The 23,595-nt window shown below is 49.3% G+C and overlaps 1 protein-coding gene across 3 annotated transcripts in view; it reads right to left on the bottom strand.

Moving 5' to 3' along the window:
- Positions 1-250: 250 nt before the first annotated feature.
- Positions 251-23,595, bottom strand: part of TMEM184B (transmembrane protein 184B) — a 40,400-nt gene continuing 17,055 nt past the window's right edge. For all 3 annotated transcript variants that reach the window (XM_077829783.1, XM_077829764.1, XM_077829774.1), the window contains 8 exons: positions 23,005-23,264; positions 16,199-16,364; positions 12,680-12,770; positions 11,983-12,058; positions 8,271-8,362; positions 7,735-7,904; positions 6,688-6,882; positions 251-3,795 (listed from right to left, as the gene is read on the bottom strand). In XM_077829783.1, the coding sequence (XP_077685909.1) occupies positions 3,554-3,795; positions 6,688-6,882; positions 7,735-7,904; positions 8,271-8,362; positions 11,983-12,058; positions 12,680-12,770; positions 16,199-16,364; positions 23,005-23,205 (1,233 nt within the window). In that variant the 5' untranslated portion in view covers positions 23,206-23,264 and the 3' untranslated portion in view covers positions 251-3,553. The remainder of the gene's footprint in view (positions 3,796-6,687; positions 6,883-7,734; positions 7,905-8,270; positions 8,363-11,982; positions 12,059-12,679; positions 12,771-16,198; positions 16,365-23,004; positions 23,265-23,595) is intronic.

Consider the following 23,595-nt stretch of genomic DNA (forward strand, 5'->3'; position numbering starts at 1 on the left):
CTCCTGTCACCATAGCACTGTTCACACTGGTGCTTCTGCCAGTGTAACTTATGTCGCCAGGGGTGTGGTTTTTTCACAACCCCAGAGCAACACAAGTTACACCGACAAAAGCGGGAGCGTAGACATGGCCTGAGTGGCTCAGGCCACTGCAAGGGGCAAAAAAGAGGTCACAAGATCAGGGCAGGGAATGAAGGGGGGAAGTGGAGGGGGAGGGGTGACTCCACACACCATGAGGCAGAGGCAGTTTAAGTACAATCTATATTATCTATATATTTTTATTTGTCATTGTATTTGCTTGTTTCTGCAGAGTATTATAACATCACAAAGACCAAAATAGAGAGCGGCTTGTTGCTGAGCTCACATCAGTTATACACGATAAGTACAAAACTAGGTGACTCTGTCTTATTTATCATACATTTTCCCCCCAGCCATTTATATACAAAGAACTACTCTATATGGAAAAATAATAAACAAATCCCATGGGTATGTTACATGGTAAAAAAGGGAAGGGGAGAGAGAGCAGGAGAGGGCAGCTTTGAGGGCCTACTGATGGGGCTGTCCTGGGTGCTAGGGTTCTGGGCTACCATTAGCTGGATACATGTGATCACTGGGCCAATTAGCCTAGACCTCCAGCACTGAGTTTTATTCAGTATTGTTTCTTATTAGCCAGCCAGTCATTATCACATTCCGTCACTTGCCCATCTTGAAGGAGAGCAGCAAGCTTTGCAGAGAGGTTTTCGTATAGTGCTAAAAACAGATATATGGCAGCTGGCTGTGAGGTGGCTCAATTGTCTACCAAATTCCTCGTTTTTTTCCAAAGGCGGCTAGTCCCAAAAGTGTTATACTTTAAACCACTAAGCACAGGAAGCTTCAAGAATATCCAGATCCTAAACACAGCATATGCAGCATCTGCTTTAAAATAAAACGAAATAAAAAACCACCTGTCCCCAAAGCTGGAACATCTCAGGGTCAAGGGCACCTCCCCAGGCCACTCCAAACTTCAGCCACCTCCTTCCACCCAAGGGATGGACATCAGGAGACTCACCACAAATAAATTAAAGTGGGATGGGGGGTTGGGGACATGTGGCAGCTGGAAAAAGAGGGACCGGACAGCCCCGCAGAAACAGAGGCGGGGATGTGTGCGCCCAAAAAAAAGAGTTAATATAAAATAAGTAAGGAGAGAGAGGAGGGGTGGCTGTGAAGTGAAGGTCGTTGGAAAGAAGGCCTGTGTGAACTTCAGCCCTGCATGACAGTAGGATTGCAGGTGGAGAAAGGCCTGAAAATTAGTGCGTTTTGTTTCAGTTTAGCAATGACTGATTTTTTTTTTTTTTTTAAAAAGCAGCACACTATATTGCATGGGACTAAAGTTGAGGGGAACCTAGCAGTTACAGAAGCCCATTTGCTTTTAGACCTCCTGTTCCCATCTCCCACCCCCTCAGAGAACCCACCCACCCCACATTGTCCCCAGGCCCTTTGGCAGCTTTGTGGTAGGGGAGCGGAAGGTGTTGCACTGAACAGACCCACCTCTCCTCTAGCATATTCTCAATAGCAAAAAGGGGAGCGCAAACCACCCCTGCATTGACATCCCAAGGAGAAACAGGCTCACCTCCAGCCCGCATCCATTCTCCCCCAACCAGACAGGCCTCTGAATTGGTTGTTTCCGAGGGTGCTGCTGCTGGGGTCTTTGCGTGTGAAAATTAAGGCACAGACGAGAAAGGGAAGCCACATGCAAAAGAAGTCAAGCCCTAGTTCCTCCCATCAGGCCTCTCCAGCTGAGGGGCTAGACACACGATAACAGAGCGGGTGCTTGCTGACCCCAGCTAGCCAAGGGGCCTCAAGCCATAATAGCAGCTTAGAACTGGTCCTAGCGATAGCGGAAGGAATGAACAGAGGCCCAGCTGGGAGAAAAGCAGCAGCTTAATGTTAACCTCCTGGTTTCAGTTCCCTTTCGGTGGGCTGTTTTAATGCAGGCACATGTAACCACAGCAGAAGGGAAGTCCAATAAGATGCATTTCTTGGTGCCTGGCAAGATTTTTGGCTCTTCCGGGGGACTTTTTCTCCTCACTCTTGCTGGACCTTTAAGGCCAGAGTCACAGCCCACTGAAGTTAATGGAAAGAATCTCATTGACTTCAATGGCCTTTGGCTCAAGCCTTTACTGCATCAGTTACGACAAGGATTATAGCGTGTGCAGTAGCAGCTCCACCCTGAGGGATCATGGGAAACCCAGATGCATGACAGACTGGCCGCAGTGTGTAAACAACTCCAACCAGTCCAGTTAAGCCCTGAACAACAAAGAGGAAGATGAGGAGGGAGTATTTAACATCCCATCCTAGCAGCAACATGCCTTCAATTCACAAGGCAAATCAATGGACAAGATTGGCAGAAGGCTATCTGTAAGAAGAGTGGGGAAGGTGCATGTTTTTGGAATTTAACTGGAAGATACAGCTCTGGAAAGAAGAAATGGGGTATCTAAGAGAGAGACTGTTCAGAGTTAAAATATCCCCACTGCACAGAAATCCAAGAGGAGGAAATGAAGGGCCAGAATTCTGCAAATGAATATATTATATTAACTTCTAACCACAAATATTTAACTTCAGTTACTGAGTATGGCTGGTGCTAAGACTCACTAGGAGGGACAGCCAGACACGCCAAGGAGGAATCCTGCTTCTATAATGCAGGAGAGAGAGACGGAAAGCCTGACCATCCATGCGATCGTAGAACCCCTCACCCATAAAAGGAAAAAATGGTTCAAATCAGCCCACCCTGCAGGACTTACTCCCCCCACACCTCTAAAGTACAATATTGCATAATCAGGTGCACTGGGGGATGGGAAGGGGTTCCCTTCTGAGGCCTCCAACAGTGGCCATAGAGAACAGAGAAGCAGATAGGACTGATGGTCTGATACGGTCATCAGGAATTCGTACAGGTGTCTCTCTATCATGCTGCCCAAAGGGTACAGAGAAATTAATAGAGAGGAGCTGGTAGAGAGGGGAACAATGGGGGCAGGTTGTGTCCTCATCAACCACTACGGAAAAATGGAGCACAAAGTAATGTCGTTGTTCAGCTAGAAAGAAGCTTTTTTGGCCACTTCTTATTCCAGCCAATCATGTTCCACAAAGCTTGCCCAGTGGTGGGAGGATATGACCTCACTTCCTGGAGCTTTTCCTACACCCCTCCCCCACTCCACAAAAAAGAAAACGAAAACAGGGTCCACTCTTTCATAGGGCTCTGCTCCCCCTTCGCCACGTGTGTTTGGTGCTTTTTAAACACTTATTTGTGAAGGGGAAAAAACCTAGTCCAGTTGATCTTTGCTTTAGAAAATGGTTTGTGAGGATGAAATCCCAGCCAACACCCCCCCTCACCCCCAGTCATGACACTCACACCCACAAAAGCTACTGAGAAGTGGGGAAGTGCCCCATTCTGCACTGAGCACCATTCAGGAAGTGACATGACCTCTGATTCTGGTTCAATAAATAGAAGGAAGGTTCCAGGCTGCGCTGGGGTGGTTACAGCCATTGGCCTCAGGGAGGAACTCCGGGGAGGGGGCCTCTCTTAGAACTCGTCATCAGAGCTCAGCAGGAGGGTCTTCTCATTGTCCCGGGCACCCGAGCAGCTGTGGGAGCGCGAGATGATGTGGCTGCCGTTACGCCAGGGAGGGCCGTGCTCCAGAGTTGACTGCTGGGTGTACTGCTGGTAGGCGGGGGAGAAGTTGTGGATGGCGTCTTGGACGATGTCATGAGGGTTCATGGTCTCCTTGAGGCTGCTGGAGATGCTCTTCATGGGGGCACAGCGACCTGCCGAGTAAGATGGGAGAGTACAGTGAGAAAAACAAAGCCTTAAACATCAGAGAAGGGAATTTTCACACAGTGACCCACAGCCCCAGACACCCTAGCACCTTTTGCACAGGCTGTCTTCAAGTGGCTTCAAAAGAAGTGCCGTAAAAATGGTACAAGCTTTCAGGGGCATGCCCCCAGCATTTGGAAGAGGATTGGTCACAACTGGCCAAGCAATTCCACTTCAAAACAGCAGACTGGAGACATGCAGTAGGAATGGGCTACATACAAATTGCTGACAATCCTACCTTGCATCCTCACCCTGGCTGGTATGGGGGGTGTGATTGCAAGGCACAGATTGAGAAGCGTTTCTGTAAGGGACTTGGAGACGGCACAAAAGAGCAAGAGGAAGGTTCTAGGAATTCGGGGGAGATATGGGGCTTGCATTTATTAGGAAGGACAGTGGCTGCAGACAGGACTGAGGGTTCACCGCTGTGATGGGAGGCAGAAAATGTTTACAAGGAGAAGGGAGATGGGAAGGCAGGGAGGGAGAAAGCAACAGAGAAGGGCCCTCTGCATGGAGCTAGGGATGTGTGTGTGTCAGACAGCAGCAGTGAGGGAAGCTGCAGCTAGGCCAACTCCATCTGGGAGTCAGTCAGGCCTGAGCTATGTGGGGAAATTACAGGGTGCAAGACAGACAGGTACACAGTGAAGGTGGTTGCCTCCTATCTTGGAATGCTACTAATCCCATTCCTCTCTGAACTGCCAGGGGCGTCAGCACCCACATGAGCTTCTGAATTTGCTCCCTGCCTCAAAGGATGAACTCCCCAAACCACCAAGGCATGATGCTTATTTTTGGCGTTAAAAGGGGGACAGTGTCTCACACGTGAGGCTGATTGCTTCAATATACACAGCCCCATTCCCACCCTTAGACCTGTGTACAGAGCACGTGGCATTCTTCACAGGGCCCATGGTTTTAGCTAGACCTAAAACAACTAAGTGTTTCAACGTGACTGATAAGACTCTCAACCTGCTAGCCCCGCCAAAGGCACTCCAGGCTATGAAGTTATGCCACTGCCCTGTTAGGCAACCTATGATACAGGCAGGGCCGTTTCTACCCATACGCAAAGTACGCAGCTGCGTAGGGCACCAGGAAATTTGGGGCACCACATTTCCTGGTGCCCTACACAGCTGCGTGCTGCTCCAACCACTGATCCTCTTCTTCCCCATGGCCCCCAGCCCTGCCTCTTCCCACCCCTGCTCTGCCCCAGCCCCACCCCCACTCCACCCCTTCCCCAAAGCCCCTGCCCCTGCCTCACCTCTTCCTGCCCCTGCTCTGCCCCCATTCCAGCCCTTCCCCTGAGGACTGCAGCAGTAAGTGGAGGAGCGACCCAGCCCCTGCCCCTTCTGTGCTGCTGGCTCCCAGCTGCGTCTCCGATGAGTGCTGGGGGGGGGGGGGGAGTTTCCCCTGCCCCACAAGCCTGGGAGCCGGGGGAGCAGAGTTGAGCAGGCTGGGGCTGGGTCACTCCATTCCCACTGCCCCGTGAGTGCAGGGTCAGGCCTGCCCTGAAATCACCAGGCGGCAGGAAGTGGGGAGACCTGGCCCCAATCTGCTATGCTATGCTGGCTCGTACTGCGGGGTGGTTTCCTCCCTGCCCCCCAAGCCTGCTTCTGCCCCCCTGCAGAGGCCTGGGTCCCCACACAGTCCCCCCACGGAGGGGCTGCTTAGGGCACCAAAATGGCTAGGGACGGCCCTGGATACAGGAACTCTCAAGAAGCTGCATTGAGGAAGGCAAGTTCCACACACGGGATGGCAGCAGGAATCTGCCAGCTAGTGCTTCATAGGGAAGGGTTAGCATATTGGTGGAGAGAGGTGGGAAACCAGTCTGAGCAGTATCCCAGATAAGAGTGACTGAAGAATACACAGAGAGCACGGCACCTACCGTATGGCCCATACGATGGAACGGCTGCATCAGAAACCAGTAGCCAAAGCAAGGGAGAGAAAGAGAGAAAGGAAAAAGAGAGAGAGAGATAGAAAGATGGGAAACAACAGGCTGAACAAGCAAGTTATTCTCAGACCCGCCACCAAAACATCCCCACAGTGCTGGGTAGGAATTTAACCATTCATGCAGGCTCTATGGCTGTGGAAGGGCAGAACCCTTCTAATTTCCCCCCCAAGCCCCCCTATTGTTGGAGTGACCTGTCCTACCAGAGCCTCTAGGCTTGCTGGGATGGAGTGGTCATGCCATGACCTTCACATGCCATCTGTGCATGATGCGGATCCCATCTCTAAAGGGAAGGAAGCCACACCCCTTTATTTAGGGAAGGAGGGAAAAAACACCATGACAGACTGGTACAGCAGTGGGCACAAGAACATCCTCTCTTTACTGGCCAGCTTCCAAGTCCCTCTGCTGATGCCCTTCCTCTTCCCAAGAGCTGGGTCTCTGACCCCTCTGTCCTCAGAATGTCTCTGCAGGAAGATCCCCCCCTCATGCCAACGGCACACACTTCCATCTCCCTCAGTCTGAGGGAAACAGGAGCTTCCTCAGACCTCTCCCCCGACTCCCTTGTGTCTGCTGCCCAACCTGACCATGTGGTGTTCCCGCACAGGAACACAGGAAAGAGGCCACTATGCCATCCTCTGACAGGAGACTAATTCTTACAGCCCTGAAGTCTGCAGCGAGCAGTCCTGGGTGGAGTACTGGGGAATTGAAAAGGAAACACTGAAGATCAAATTATGTTCTGCCCTGTAGGGCCCTTGCACACCGCGTCTGTGCAAATGTAACTGGGGAGAGAATACTTTCCTGAGTATCCAGAGCCTAGGACCCAAAAAAACAGCTAGGGTATTGATTGCCGCCCCCTCCTTGACACCAAAGTGTATGCACGCCCTCCCAGGGAGGCTGGCTCCTATACCTTGTGCGTCAAGACGCTTGTCTGCATAGACCTTGTAGGTGAAGGCATGGCGCAGGGCGAGGGCTGCGAAGAACATCTCCACGCAGATGATGAAGTCCTGGTAGCCGGCGGCCACAGTACCTTCGCCCACAGACACATTGGCTGAGTGGATCTTGGGAATGGCACCACACTTCTCAAGAATAGCCAGCAGCATCCCTGAGCAGGGCAACAGATTAAAAAAAAAGTGAGGGAAAAAAAAAAAAAGCTGACCTCACAACTCCCCACAGAATAAGCATCGCCAGTTGTCTGTGCACATGTCCAGGCAAACTTGTTCAACAAAATGACTGCTACAGGAAGTTAGCTGGATGCTCCCATTTATCCTGTTTTGTAGTACAAGAGAAAAGCAGCACCTCGTGAAATTAAATAGCAACAAACCTGAGCACAGATAGCACTTAAATAGATACATTTTTCTAATGACAACATATAAATGAATCGCACAAGCATCGCGCAAGTACATGAATTGAGTTTTCTGCTTTCTCTGTAGCACGTGACAACGTTGCTAATGCCATAGCAATATAGTAGACTACACAGACTATTAGTTTGTTCTGATGGAGTATCTCCTTGTTTCTATGTATCTTGCCCTGATCCACTGGGGGTTCTGAAACTACATGACATGTGTTTCAGTTTGTGTGTCATTTAGCAAAAAGGTATAGGAGCTTGTGACTGAAGATTGTTGATAATCTTTAAAGGAGACCCATGATTTCAGGTTTTGTCACAATACAATTGCAATATGCAAATGAACTCATGCCAGCTGCATCTTGCCACTGGCAGAGCTGCCCAAGGCCACCATGAAACAAGCAGCTGGTTTGTGAGGCAGGTGTGTGTCAAAGACAGTGGGGGAGGTACAAAGATGACAAAGGGGGAGAGAGTTTCTCCTGGGACGATCAACAACATACTAAAGGATCACAATAGAGACTCGGTGGCTACTCAACAATTGTTTCATCAGCTTTTACTTCCCCGGGGGCCTCTCTAATGAGATCTGCAGGGTAGGGAGAGGAGGTGCCTCACCTTGCCAGAAGGACAGGAAGATGACGGACTTGACCATGAAGAACTTGAGAACAGGGCTGTAGGGGCTGAGCAGCTCGCGTGTGGCAAAGTAGAAGAGGAAGAGGGCGTAGAGTGCCAGGCTGACTGAAATATTGTAGATGATCGTCACATAGAGGTAGCCGCGGGTGACACTGAAATGAGAGGAAACACAAACCCTCTGCAGTTCACAAATATCCTCCATCCCTCGCCTCTTTGAGACAAGGGTACAACCTTACTCTCCCATCTGGCACCCCCACCCAACTCCCTTCCCTGAGGTAACATGAAACTCATCTGCTCCACTCTTAAATGCCTCTTTTCCCCTCCATGCTGCTCTCCCTCTTCTCATGCACAGCCCAAGAACCCCCTTTCTCCACACATCCCCTCGCCCCACCATGACCCTGTGCAGTCACTCAGGCCCCAAGGCAGCCAGACTCTTTCCTTCACAAACTCATGGAACATCAGGCACATGACAGGCTTGCTTGCTGAAGAAATCCCACGACGATAAACAGTTTGCTTACTCGAAGTCACCATCCCGGTACTTGCCAAAGGCCTGGAGGATGACGGTGCTGATTGCCATAAGGGGCTTCACCACACAGAACTGCAGGGTGGCCTAAGGGAAAGAGGAATGAGATGGAGAAGGAGAGAGAACAAAGTGCCACATACATACACACAGGCTTTGATCCAGAGGCAACCAATACCATACATCAGTCACCATCAGAGCCGTTCAACAGCATAGTGTGGTTCCAGTCCTAACAATTACACTGGTCCCACTGGTCCTTAACTGCAGTTCTCCAGGAGCAGAAGGTGAGGAAGAGTGAGATTGTGTGCATCCATCTGGCTGCCCTTCCTCCTCCACAACAGGTGAAGCCCACCCCCAGGCTGGAGGTGGCAAGAGACTGCTCACTGACGGAGTCAGTTCAGAGGCTGGGTTGCTCCAGAGGTAGGGAGACCGCCCATCCTGCATTTTAAGCGAAGGTCCTTAACTGGGGCCTAACGTTCCATGACCAAGTCCAATGAGGAGCTACTGAGAAACGTTTGATCAGATAAAAATGCACGTTTCCACGTGATAACCACACATGATCCTACCCTGGGACATGGTACACACACGATTCTGTATAATGAACAAAATGTGTCCTGGGATATAGGCAGGGAGGGGAAGAAAGGACTCTGGTCCATATTTTTCATCACCATATTCTCTGTCTGCTTGCGATGCAGGTGGTCACCTTAGATGGGAGAAAAGAGGAAGCAACTCCAGACTCTTCTTAGAAAGGGATATCTCAGCAAATAAAACTGAGTAAGGTGGTTTCAGATACCACAGTGACAAGGGCTGTCTAAATGCTTAGCTAGGTTAGATTCGTTCTGCTTTCACTCGCACGAGCTTAGAGTCAATCTGGAAGGGAGAATCGCCCTGGAGGCTCTCTAGGACTTGAGAGCAGTTCTGTCTGCTTCATCAGGTGTCCCAGGACTGAGCATGGCCTCTGAACCTCCACCCCCTCATAATTCCCTCCCACCCCAAACTTCACAGTAAGAAACATTTAACTTTGGTGAGAGAGACGAAGCTGAACTTCAAACCGGTCAGAGGTGGGGGGAAAGGGGAAGACCCTAAAATTTTCACTGGAGTCTCCCTAAAATAGACCAGGTAAGAGTTTTGCAAGGTGCTGAGGTGGGTAGAAGGAAGGCAAAACCAAAAGGAAGGTTGCTGTTGGTAAGACACAATTTGCTAGTGGTCATAAGACTTCAAGGAGATAAAAAACCCAACACAAGCCAGTGGGTGAGTCACCAAGATGAGAACTGAAAAAGGTCAAGCTAATTGGTATACAACAAATCTGTGCTTCCTCTCCCTCCAGTCCAGGGATTGTTTAACTATTTCCCTGCAATCCAAACCACACACTTTGTTTTTAGGCACTTCCTGGGGAAGAAAGCATTAAGACATATGGGAAATGCACTAAGGATGCATGACCCAGACATCATGAAGGTCACTGGGCACAAGTCGGGAAAGAACCTCTGCATAATACCCTACTGTGAAGATAAGTGTCTGCCCAGGCTTTTAGACCACACCCACCGCTGTGGCCTCTGAGGGTATCTACAATGCAACACAAAATCCACAGCACCAAGTCTCAGAGGCCAAGTCAACTGATTTAGACTAATGGGACTCAGGCTGCGGGGCTAAAAATTGCAGTGTAGACATTTGGGCTCAGGCTGGAGCCCGGGCTCTGAAACTCCACAAGGGGGGTGGGTCTCAGAGCCTGGGCTCCAACCCAAATGACTACACTGCAGTTTTTAGCCCCACAGCCTGAGTAAGCTGCATCTGTGCCACAGGTCTTTTATTGCAGTGTAGATGTACCCTGAGTGCTCAAGATACACATGGCTGATACAGACGGATACAGCAGACGCCTGTCTGAGAACAGCCCAGTACAAGAGAGGGGAGGGGAAGGATAGTTGCGCGGTGAAGAGGCCTTCAGCACTAACAAGGCTGACGAGAACCGACAGGGCGACACCACTACCAGACAGGCTCAGAGTGGAGCTGAGAACAGCCAAGGTGTTCCTTTTAACAGGGTTTCCCCTCAGTGGGTCATCAAGGAGATAAACTTGGCAGTCAGGTGGCCCTGGAAGTTTTCCTGCTCCAACAGTGTTGGAATCCCAAGGAGGTCCCAGAGGCTGGGCTTGGTGCCACATATTGCCCATTGAGCTGCTGTCAGCCCAACTTCCATGGAGTGAGAGGGAAGTGCTTCACATCCCTCTGGCAGGCTAGAAAGCGGTGCCACCAGTTTGCAAAGGGCAGTCTCATCTGGAAGAACTGCTACCACGTTGCGGGGAAGTGAGGGAGCCTAGAAAAATATCCATCCAAGACAGAACTGTCAAACCCTCGGCCCGCTTGATCCATTTGTGAAACCTGCGCAACATACTCAGAGTTCACAAAATTTCAGCTTTCATTAAACAAACCAAAAAGTTGCTATTCCTCATGGTTGAGAAGAAAACCTTCCAGACATGAGCTGAGTGTTACTCACGTAGTGATGTCGGCCTAAGTCTGCAGACGGACTGAAACAATGGCGCTAAGAGGAGTGAACTACCCTATGCCCTATCATTGAGGTGTTACTCGAAAGCCAGTTGAGGACACTTGAAATGTCATTGATCACAGTTTTAATGGGGGAAATGGAGAATGGGGTGGGAGTGAAGCCCAGGTGAGGAAGGACTTAGGAGTTCCTTAGGGAAGGAAAAAACAGAGGGAAGAATGGAAATACATAACGCAGGAAAGAGCAAGAGGAACAAATAAAGGAGGATAAGGAAGGAAGAAAATAGCCATAGCCCTAAAGGTCACTAAGCTTCCCAGGGGGTAATGCTGAATGCAATAATCACGCTCTTTTCACTCTTGATCTTAATGCAAACTTTTCTTTGAGATCAGCTGGAGCTCTGGTGTGGAGTAAGGGTAGCAAATGGGCCTAAATTCATAGTGAGACCCGAAGACTATAATTAAAAATGGAATTCAGCCCTTTTTCAGAGAATGAAAGCAATGCCCCAATCTAACCAACCTGTTTCAGTCACTATCTACAGAGAGATCCTGCATGTCACTTTCAGCAGCTTAGCAAATCTCTACCTTTATTGCTACATTGTGACAGCCAGCAGTGACAGCCTCCTGGACCCCATAACCGAACGCATGATGGATTTGTCGTCATTTAGATTTCTCTCTCTTCCTGACATAACCACTTCATCATGCACCCCCCCACAACCCCGGAGTGAGCAATATGCTGGAGAAGTTCCTCCTGCAAAGTGTTGTGTCACGATGATCAGACTCCAGACTCCCACTCCTAACCACACTGACAAAGCTGGGAACTCAAGAGACACTTACACAACTACTGGGGATGTCTGGGACCCAAGAAGGCACCAAGTTCTCATAGGGGATCTGGGACCTGCCCATCCCAGGAGGGGAAGAGGAAACAAACATCAGCTCCCAGGAATTCCTGGGGTAGATCCTGTAGAGAAGACATGTCATTTCCCTTGCTAAGAGCCTTTCTAGTTTTTGGGTGGGCAGAGTAACATGGTATATCTGCTTCAGCGCTATTACAACACGATAACAGATTTATTTTCTCCCAGCCTTTCTCAGCTTGATCTCATAAACCCATTGAACAGAGGTCGGCCCAAAGGAACCCTCATCTCAGAAACTCCACGGGCCAGGCATTACTGCCTCCTCTCCCGCTTCTTGCGCACAGCCCAGCTTTCCTCAGCCAGTACCTGTTTGCAGAACCTCAGGAATCCGATGGAATACGTCTTCCCCCACAGGCAGCAAGTCCCATACATGCAACTGGACCTGAAAATGCAACACAGCAGGACAGCCAGAGAAAGAGGAATCAGAGGGCAGAGCTCAGGATATGGCAAGCAGTGAGATGCAGGCCCTTGCCTGCCCATTGTCTTCTGATGAAAATGTAAGAGTCTTCCTTTCACCAGGCCAAATTAGTCATTGCCATAGCGACAACAGCCTTAATCTCCTTCAGAGATGCAGACTGAACAGAGATGTGGTTTTGCACTCCTATCTCTGCCCCCCAAAACCGATTTTTGGCAAGGAAGTCGTTGGCTAGCATGGTACGGCACGAGAAAAGGAGAGCAGGCAGCCACAACCAGCATGGGCTAGAGAAAGGAAACACATACTGGGGGAAGGGGAGAAGAAACTACGGGGGAGCCAGATGAACATGAAAGCTCTACATAGGCTCGGTTCACACGTGATGATCTGAATGACAAGCACCCACTTGCACTGGATGAGGCAAGTCCATTTGAGGCTTCTGTGTAATGAGCTAGGTGGTATCATCCAGTTCCAGGGTACACTTGTTGCACCACACAGTTTCCAGTGGCAGGGGTTAAAACAAACCATGTGACACACAAGCCCCTGGGGAAGGATGGGTTAGAGTGCTGTAAAGAGACTTGGAGTACTCACTCGATAGATTTCCCTCTGATCTCAGACATGATGGAGCTCTCCCCCCCAAGGTACTCATAGCAGAGGCTGAGGAAGTTGTAGATTACGAAGGCTGCAAAGACAGATTAACCAGATCAAAATCTGACACCCACTGAATGGGGACAAGCAGCTTGGGTGCAGGGGAGAAGCAAAGCCAGCAGCAATGACATTCTGTTTTTACAGGGTGCACTCCTCCTCCTGCTTCAGCAGTTACACAACAATCTGCGTCAAAACCCAGCATGGGCACCCAAGCTAATGCCCCTACTCGTCCCCAGAAAGTGCCATGGGACCTTTAGCCACCATCCCTCTGGTCAAGACCTCTGTTTTATATCTCCTCCAAGACAGCTCAGTGGTTTGAGCACTGGCCTGCTAAACCCAAGGTTGTGAGTTCAATCCTTGAGGGGCCATTTAGGGATCTGGGGCAAAAATTGGGGATTGGTCCTGCTTTGAGCAGGGGGTTGGACTAGATGATCTCCTGAGGTCCCTTCCAACCCTCATATTCTATGAAATGCCATTCCCAGACTTGCAGCGCTCCCTCGCACTATTCTGGGGCATGAGCCTAGTACTCACTCACATGGAAAAGCATCCCTAATGAATCGTCCATCTCACTTCTTTCCGCACCCTCCATTCACCTGGCTCTCAGGCACCCCTGCCCAGCCTGACTTCTCCACTGCTGCTAGAGCTGGGTGCCCGGCCAGCAGCCGCCAGTCTCTCTGCTCTGCCGTCAGAGCTGGGCAGCCAGAGAGCAGCAGCTGCTACGGGGTGGCTACAGAGGGGTAAGTCAAATTTTGGGGGTGGCTATAGCCCCCCACATTCCCCCTCAGCACCGCCCCATAAATGACTGGTAGGGACTTTCATTTATCATAGATAATGTAATAAATAAATACATGACAACCATTTAGCAATGCACATGGTTAGCCTGTTCTCATTCCCTTATTCTAGTCCTCCCACCTCTCTCCTACTGTTACAGCCACTCTTGTATCCTGATTTAAATTAGACTGTGAGCTCCCTGGGGCAGGGTCTGTCCTTCTCTATGTTTGTACAGCACCTAGCACAATGGGGCCCAAATCCTGACTGTATTACGGTAACATCAACTTGCCCTGAACAAATAATAAACTCAGGAGAGAGACACTGTACCCAAGGAATTTCAAGACAAGAACAAAACAAAATCAAATGCATAAAGCCAAGAATCTGACCTCAGCAAGGAGCTGGATACCAGACATCAAGGAGGTTATCCCACTTGAAAAGACATCCATGATCGGAGACAGCTCGTGGACTTTTACCTCCTCTGGGCCCTTGTAATCACCCAACTATGCCCTTACACAAAGGGATACACAGATCCCATGAGGAAACACCCCCCAAAGATCTAACAAAAGGATTAGACACAACGGAAGCACTTCCAGACATTTCTAGCACAACAGAATAGCACAGTGCATAAACGGCCATGATCTACTTGCTTCTATTTATACAATAAGGCAAACTTGTATTCCACCTGTAATCCTGGTTATTGAACAGGCCCATTGATTATATTTGGGTATTGGTATCAATGAAATAATCAATTAAAAAGACACAACACAAAAAACATTTATTAAAAAAACCTGTGGTAAATTACCTGGTCTGCAAACTTCCTGCATCTTCCTTAACTTTAGGCCTATGGAGGCAGCTCTCAGCTGCTGGGGGAGGAGAAGCTTAGCTTCTCATATTGTTCTCCAGTGGTGCCCTCCACTACTCTCCGATGCAGTCACTGCAACACCAGCTGCCCATCCAACAGCGTTGGGCAGGAGATGAAATCAGAGGGAGAAGAATGGGGACATTTGCCCCCACTCTCCCCCTACATTCCCCAAAAGAAACAAGTGCTAATTATTAAAGATGGCTGTGCTAGAATAACAGCGCTTCCCCTCCTAGCTCATATTCGCCTTTGTCATCAAAAGTGCTTATCACACATCACCACAAAAGAACACAAACTCTTATGTCACAGACTGAGGCCCCAGATTTCATGTGTGTGGAGGCAGGATAAAAGAGCAGGACCAAAAAAGTATACCCCACCCGCCAAAAGACATACCACAGAGAACCACCCACGATTGGTACAACACAGATTTGAAGTTTAGTTATGGATTTTTTAATTAATTACTATTTTTATTGTTTTCAAGTGGAGCTATTCCCCAAGAGTAAAAATCTCCACTGAAAGCGAGAAGGATATCCCTCCCGTCCTCTCCAATCTCCTGCTTTTCCTAGGCATAGTTTTGAAATTGTTCAGAGAATAGACGGGGGCAAGGGATGCACCTCCACACAGCACAACAAGTGGGCCAAGCAGGTGAACTTTAGAACACAGGCTGACCCCTTGAGCAGATGTTGTGATGTTTGCAAACTCCCTAGGCAAGGCGGAGGGGTAAATAACCGTTGCTAGGAGAAGAGTTTCTCAGAGCAGCAGGCTTCCTGCTAGGCCTTTACACACAAACACAGGGAGAGCAGGGGAGAGAAAAAGTGGCCTCTGGATTATGTGCATGAGTTTGCCATCTGCTATTGCATCTCAGTGCATTGTCACTGGTCCCTTGAGCAGATTAACTTGTTGACACACTCAGGGGCCTCTCTCCCAGAAACACAGATCTCACTAACAACAAACCCTACAAACAAGGAGCAGTTTAGTCAGGACAGACAGACAGACAAACACACACAATAATAGTGATCCAACACGATATTCTGCCACAGTGTAACACAGGATGCTGTTGGGGGCAGGGGGGAGAGGCTCCTTTTTTGAATGGGGTGAGGGGGCAGATTTTAGGAGAAGTGTTTATTTCAGAGACTGACCGTTTCTTTCTCATATGCCCCAAGGGTGAGTTTTCCTTTGCTAGCCAGGTGGGTCACATCCTTAGAAAAGTGCAATAACTAACCGATACTAATCCTCACTCCTTTCTGCCAGTGGGATCCTAAAGCACATTCCAGCTCTCTCACATACCAGGACCACAGTGGCGACTGTAGTGGAATGCAGCAGCCATTCTGTGCCAGGGAAACGATGCAAACAGTTACCGGATGGGAAGAGAGTAAGTAACATTGCCAACAGAAACTGCCATGGGGATTTAGGGGCCACATGAGGAGGGGCAGCATACAATTGGCCTGCCTGAAGTCTGCTCGGATGTTTGGGAGACCTTTGGGACCTTTAACATCGATGGGCGTTCAGACCTTCGGCTTTACACCTCCTCTGAAAGAATGAGTACAAGTCTGCCACGTGAGAAAATCTCTTCAGAAGCTGCATGTCTTTCTAAACCGTATCCTAGGGGAATCCCAATATACCCTGCCACTCCTATAGCAGCCAGGAAGACAGAAGACCTTGTTCCCCAGTCACTAAGCCAGACTTCAAACCATGGATCTAGTTCGATATCAGAACAAATCATAGCCATATGACAGAGGTACGCCCTCCACACTTCCTGTCCACATGCAGGACCAGTCCCTGCACTCCAGCCTGCAGCAGAAAAACCCCATACTCCGCCATCCCCGCCTTACCTTCGTAGCAGTCCCGGACAGTGCCGAAGTAAACATAGTACTGGTCATTGGTGAAGAAAAGGAGGCTGAGCCATGAGTCGAAGGCATAAATGGGCACAATGAAGAGGATCCGGACGATGTAGCGCTGCTCATTGGGGCAGCTGTAACAGCGCAGATGCATGTAGATCTGAATGGGGGAAGATGGAGAACAGGGCCAGTGACAATCAAACAGAGGAAAGGGTGGGACTGGATGGCAGCGGGGGACCGAGAATGGAACACAGAACTCCTCACTGGAGCAGGTGATCTAACGCAGCCTTATGACGGCAGGAATAAAAAATTGTTTCTTTCTTATGGTCACTCGCAGTGGCCTGTGTGAAGTGAATTGGGGGCTGCAGTCCAGTTTCTAATGAGATGGGATTAAATTCATTTTTATTATTTTTTGCTAATTACTACCAAGTGTGGCCTCATGTTCTCTTGTTCATACTTAATTCCCAGATAGCAGAATCTTGGGATGGACTATCTCCTTTCAGGCACTTAAGATTCCCAACCCTGCAACCTCCTCTTTTCCTCAACCATACAGAACTGAGCACATCAGGCTGTCACCATGGTTAAGGCCCTCTTTCCTCAGAGCAGTTTTATATATTTTTCCATGACTTTTTCCATGAAAGAACCCCAGAAAATTCATTCATATATGTTTTAAGTAGATGGATAAGCCCCAAACCCCACTGCCTGCTGGCAAGAGTCATACTACTGCTTTAACAGTAAAGCCATAAAATGCCAGCCTCTTGCCCTCCTACCAGAGCAGTACATCTCACAGCTCTGAAATTGGACTCTCTTCTGAGCAATAAAGTCAAAAAACGTGTGCAGCCTGATAACCAATAGAACTGCAAATTCTCTACTCACCCAGGAACATGGGCTGAGACAACTATGATGTCACAATCCTACCCACTCCCTCCAAAAATCAGGGCGCTCATTAATCATCTCAAAATTAAACTGTCATACCCTTAAAAAATTTCTTCCCCAGAATATCCATCTTCTAACAACAAAGTTCACCTTTACCAAAAAATACACACCAGGAACACTGAATTTGTCAACTTGAAATATACAATCAACCTTCCTTAATGGCCAGGACAATTAAAGGACTCCAGGCAAAAGCCTACATAAAGAAAGAGGCCTGACAGCAAGTCCTGATGGTCAGTGGACACAGGTTTGGTTGAACCAGCAGGGAACATGTTCTCCAGAGGCAAAGTCTTTTACATGTAGTTTTAATTTCAACAACAAAAAACAGAACACACAACCAACCGGCGTGATTTTTAATTCTTACAATCCAGTTACACTCCTTCAAATTCCTCTCCTCCCATTCCATATCTCACCCTCTCCAATGTGGCTCCCACCCCTTGCACTCAACTGAAACTGATCTCACCAAAGTTTTTAATGACCTCTTCCTAGCCAAAGCTCAAAATGCATCCTCATTCTCCTTGACCTGTCAGGCACCTTCAACACAGTCAACCACACTCTTCTTGAAATCATGTCCCTTCCTTGGCCCCCGTGACTGTCCTCTCCTGGTTCTCATCCTACCTCTCTAATTGTTCCTTCAGTGTCTCCTCCTCATCCCTCCTTCCAGCTTTCAGTAAGGGTTCCACAGGACTTTGTCCTTGTTCCCATCTCTTCTCCCTTTATACCTTGTCTATAAGCAATCTCAACCAGAAACTCAAACTGAACAACTACTTTCATGCAGCTGATTCATAGATCTACCTCTCTACTCCAGACCTGTCTCCTTCTGTCCAATCAAAAATCTCAGCCTCTCTCTCTGACCTCTCCTCATGGATGACTAGCTGCCAGTTCAAACTCAACAGGGCTAAAAGAGAGTTCTTCATCTTCACCCCCAATCCCTCCTTGCTACCTCCTTTTTGGATGATTGCAGACACCACTACCATGCTGCCCATAACTTGGGTGTCTGTCATCTTTGACTCAGACCAACACCCTCACATCCAGGCTATTTCTAAATCATGCAGATTCTTTCTGCATAACATCTCAGATACGGCCTTTCCTATCTGTCCACATGGCTAAAACTCCTCCACGTTCTCATCACCTCATATCTCAATTACCACAACACCCTTTTCTCTGGCCTTGACAAATGTAATCTTCCCCATTCATCCATTCAGAATGCTGCTGCAAAGATCATTTTCCTAGCTCGTCACTTGGACCACGTCACCTGTCTCCTTGAATCCCTTTACTGGCTCCCTCTTTTCTACCATATCAAACATAAGCAATTTGCATTCACTTTTGAGGCTCATTTATGACCTAACCCCACCCCACCTATCATCTTTCATTCAGTATCAAAAGGTAAGCTCTCACCTCCAGCCCCCACTTGTTAAATTCTGAAACAAGCACCTTCGTGGCTCTGTGCCTCTCACACTTGGCAGAAGCTGGCCATGAACATTCACAAAGCTACCTTGTTATCCACCTTCAAATCCTTCCTCAAAACTCTCCTCTGCTATGAAACCTATCAAATACTTGATGGTGAGGAAGCTGGTGTGCTAAAACCACTGCCTGTCATACTGACCAACATTGTCTCATTGTTTCTTGTACTCCCGTCTCTCATCTTATACTTAGATTGTCAGCTCCTTGGGGCAGGGACCATCTCTTTGTTTGCACAGCACCTGGCACAATGGGGTCCTGGTCCAGGGCTGGGGCTCCTAGGTGCCATGATAATACAAATGATACATAATACCTACCCAGCCCCAGGGATACTGAGTGTCACAGTTCAAGTGACTCCAGGTTTCCCTCTCAGAGTTACAGGGATGTCCCTAGAGCCTTTCACTGTGTGCACAATCACAAGAGCACATCAGGCAGGGAATGCCATATGGCAGACCAATGACACATTTAATCCAGTCCCCTGCCTCTCACATTTAGCAACACTGGATTCTGAAGAGCAGCAATTCTCAAACTGGGGGTCCCTGAGGATACCCCAGGGGGTCTGCAGGCCTCACTGATCAACTCTTTCCCCTCCCTCCACTCCTCCCACTCCCTCCCAGTGCCTCCTGCATGCTAAAAGTCCGGTGGCACAGCGGGGCTAAGGCAGGCTCCCTACCTGCCCCAGCTCCGTGACATTCCCAGAAACGGCTGGCACATCCCTGTGGGGCAAGGGGTCTTCGCACACTGCCCCTGCCCCAAGTGCCAACTGTGCAGCTCCCATTGGCCACGAACTGCTGCCAATGGGAGCTGCGGGGATGGGAGCTGCGGGCAGGGGCAACGCGCGGAGACTCCTTGATCTGCCGCCCACCTAGGAGTCTCTGTCAGAGAGATGTGCTGGTGGCTTTCGGGAGTTGCCCGAGGTAAGCGCCACCTGGCTGGAGCCCACACTCCTCACCACCTCCTGCACCCCAACCCCCTGCCCCAGCCCAGAGCCCACACCCAAACTCCCAACCAGAGCCTGCACCCCTCCCACCCTCCTGCACCCAAACTCCCTCCCAGAGCCCGCACCCCACACCCCCTCCTGCACCCAAACTCTCTCCCACAGCCCACCCCCAAATTCCTTCCCAGAGACTGCACCCGCTCCTGTACCCCAACCCTCTGCCCCAGCCTGGTGAAAGTGAATGAGAGTGGGGGAGAGTGAGACACAGAAGAAGGGGGGGATGGAGTGAGAGGGGGTGGGGCCCCAAAGAAGGGCTGGGGCCTCAGGGAAGGGGGCATGGCAAGGGCTGAGTGGGGGGGGGGGGGCGTGCTGGGGATCCTCAAATTTTTTTTAATCCAAATAGGGTTCCTCAGGTTGCTAAAAAGTTTGAGAACCGCTGTGGTAGAGAACAGCAGAAAACCCTAGCTGTGCAACGCTATATCAGGGAGAAGAATTTTTCCCTACTCCCAGCAGGTGATCAATGCGCACCCTGAAGCAGGAGGATGATAGCGCTTATTGTTCCCTAAGCTAGTGGCACTACAGGTCTTACTCTTATTCATCAGTGACTAATCTCTTTTCAAACCCCCCTAGACTATTTGCCTCTGCAATACACTGTCATTTTCCAACTCCTACTCAGCTCTCTGGAATCCAGCAACACAGAGGTACGAAACACAGGTTGATACATTTCTGGGCATGTATTTCCCACTGTGTTACAGTCCACAAGATGATTACATTAGAGAAGAGGGTGTTGGATTGGACTTGTGCTGACACCCAGAGAATACTGAATGAGATAGGGTGGCCAGGCGTTGCCCCAGAAAGAAAAGGAGAAAAAGCAAAACAAACATTTCCTGCTACTCCTTTCCGTAGCAGAATTCAGCTAGTGGAATTCACTGGCACGGAAGGTCATCAAGGCAGGTACTGTAGGCTGGATGATTTAAAACAATAAATGGCTGATCATTTAATGAACTAACAGCTGACATAACTATAAAATGGCCAGCTAAGAATAGAGAGTAATTAAGCCTCATAAATCATGGCACAATCTCATCACCTACATATCCTGCCCTGTGATGGGATGTGCACCCCACACTGGCCCTGCAAAAGAGCTGAGTTGGACCCAACCAGCTAATTAGGCAGCAAAGGAGGGGGGAACGTTAGGCTGGAGGCAGCTAATTAGAGAGAAGCTCACCTGTGAGAGACAGGCAGCGTTCTTCCAAAAGACAGGAAAATGGAGACAGAAAGAGCAGTAGGCTACATCACTTTCTGGGAGATGTGTTTGAGTAGCTGCAGAGATGAGTTGCCTACAATTACTCCCTGGGAGGAGAAAGTGAAGAGACTGCCAAACCCAGAGGAGTGGGGAGGGCAAGGAGGTAAAGAAGTAGCTCAGGGAATGGACCTTGGCTGCTGGGTAGAGGGTCCCTGAGCAGGAACCTGGAGTAGAGAGTGGGCTGGGGTTTCCTGCCAGCCACTGCAGTAGTGGTACTGTGAGGCAGTGAAGCAGAAGACTGCCTAAGCCTGCTGGAAAGCAGGAACCTTGATGCACTCCACTTGTAGAGGGGAAACCACAATCGTGACCTGACTGGAGGGCTGAGTCAGGAAGAGGACAGCTCCTGGGAGTGAGAGAGGAGCTGAAGAGGAGAAATGGATGGGGGTGTAACGGCTGGAAGGGCCTGACTGAGCTAATCTCCAGAAATTCCAGGAGGTGACCGTATCCAGTGGTGAGCAGAGCCCACTATCACATGCCCCCACCTCCACTTGCAGCACTACTCAAAAGGCCAAGTGTATTCTTGAGGGGGAGGTGGGTGTTCACATGCCTCTGAAAGAACAGGTGTGATGGATTTGGAGCAGCTCTGTAATAACTTACGAAGACCATATGGTGGTCTGGTAATTGGGGTGTTTTCTGTGTGATTGTATTGGTTTAACACAATAGAGGCTGTCAGAAAAACAGGCAGGAAGGAAAACAGCAGCTTGGGATAAGCCACCTCTCTGCAAACACTTAAATTGTTAAGGGACAATGGCAGGACTACTTGCTTTGACGATTTTGGCTCCTCTCCAGGTAGCCATATAAAACAGGCCTTTTCCTCTCCTGATTCAAGCCAGCAAAACACAGAAGATTGATAGGACTCTAGCAGGTTTAAAAAGCAACACTCGAGAGGGCAGGATTTTGTCCGGCATCTTAGTCTGTTTCTTCTGAAAAACTGTTGTAAGTGTCTGAAGAAGTGTGGCTTGCAGGAGGTGGCAGGCCAGTAGGTAAGAGCTGCATGAAGACTGTTTAAATCCTTGTTCTCTAAATTCCTTTTCCTGTTGAACGAAACAATACCTTCGCTGTAAGAAGCTGACTGGTCACAGACTCTCAAGTGAAGAACTGCAGGTGCCAGAACTCCATCAGGCCTCGTAGGCACTAATGGTAAGGAGAACCTTTGGCCTAAGAGTAGGAGAGCTGCAGAATTCCTCTCCGGAACGGGTAAGGCACGAAGGGGTGCACTCAGAGACCAGAAGGGGGACAGATCTGATAGCTATCCCAGTAACTGTGACGACAGGTATTAGCTGCTGCCAAAGGCAGGATACCAGACTGACTGGGCTAATGGCCTTACCTGATACAGCTATCCCCTTGTGCCTCTGCTAATGAGAGCCAGGCAGAAAGGTGCTTGATCTTTTATAATGCCCTCCCTCTCCTCACCTGCCAGTACCCTGGGGCTCCTTGCTAGGCAAAGTTTGATTATTACAAGCCTGAAGACAAAGGGAAAGATGTGACATTGTGTAAGCAGCTAGCTGGCCACTACAATCTTAGGCACAGAATGGTGCCATCTGCACCAAGCCTCAGACTCACATGTTTCTCTTCCCCAAACACACACAAACACTGCTCCTCTCCAGGGAGGTGGAGTTCTGTTTCTCCTGATGCTTCCTCCCTATATATTCGCCTACTCTCAGGGAACAGAGCTGATCATTAAGCAACAAGGAGTAAACCTCTCCACAACTCATACTGCCCTTCTACCAAACCCCTGGATCCACCTGAAGCAAAAGAACCCCTCAAACATTCCCTTGGTACAGTTTTGTGCAGTACTGAGCACAGCTCCCTTTATTGAGTTATAGGTGGTGAATAACTTGCTAGGGTGACCAGACAACAAGTGTGAAAAGTTAGGGGTGGAGGGTAATAGGAGCCTATATAAGAAAAAGACCCTAAAAATCAGGACTGTCCCTACAGAATTGGGACATCTGGTCACCCTACCCCTCTCCAAGATGCAAAATTAGCTCACACTGCAACTCCTCAAAGTGGAGGGGTGAGAGTCATAAGCTGAGCCAGTGACAACAGCAGGAATGATTCTAACAAACCCGCACAGCTGGCAAAGACACCCCTCACACCATGTGTATTCACCCAGTTTGGGGGAGGGGGGTAGACGGTTACAGGGATCAAACACCAAGAGATTCTTACCTGATGGCAGGTGATGAGCAAAGCTGTCCACACAAAGAAACCTGAGATGGCCTGAGCAGCAGTGGTCATTAGGAATATCGGCTGCTCCATAGCCGTGGGGCTGCCATCATCAGACATCCAGGAGAAATTTGGGGCTGCAACTGGGGTGGTGGCAGTGGAACCCAGCTCGGGCGCTGACATGACTCCAGTCACCACTATCATTGTGCCTTTTGGGAAGCGGTTCCACCTGGGTTAATACAGAGCCGCCTCCAAGCTGAGCCCTGTCAAACCCAAAGGGGAGATACAAAAAGGCAGATTAATCTCAGCCAAATGGATGCAAAGGTAAGAACATTCTGCATTTATACCATGCCTTTCATGTGGGATTTTAGAATGCTGTCCAAATAGAACTCGGTTAAGCATTCATAGCACCCTGTGAGCTGATTAGGTAAGGACACAAGGATCACTCTTACCCACCTGTGAAACACAGCCACCTCTAAGGTGAAACCCAGCAGTTATTTAACAGCACAAACACCACCACCCTCCTCCTACAAAGCAGCTTAGGCAGGAAGTGAAGAATACTGCATCCATCGGGCACTACAGAGGAATTCAGGT

The sequence above is a fragment of the Eretmochelys imbricata genome, chromosome 1 (assembly GCF_965152235.1).
Source record: "Eretmochelys imbricata isolate rEreImb1 chromosome 1, rEreImb1.hap1, whole genome shotgun sequence".
Lineage (NCBI taxonomy): Eukaryota > Metazoa > Chordata > Testudines > Cheloniidae > Eretmochelys > Eretmochelys imbricata.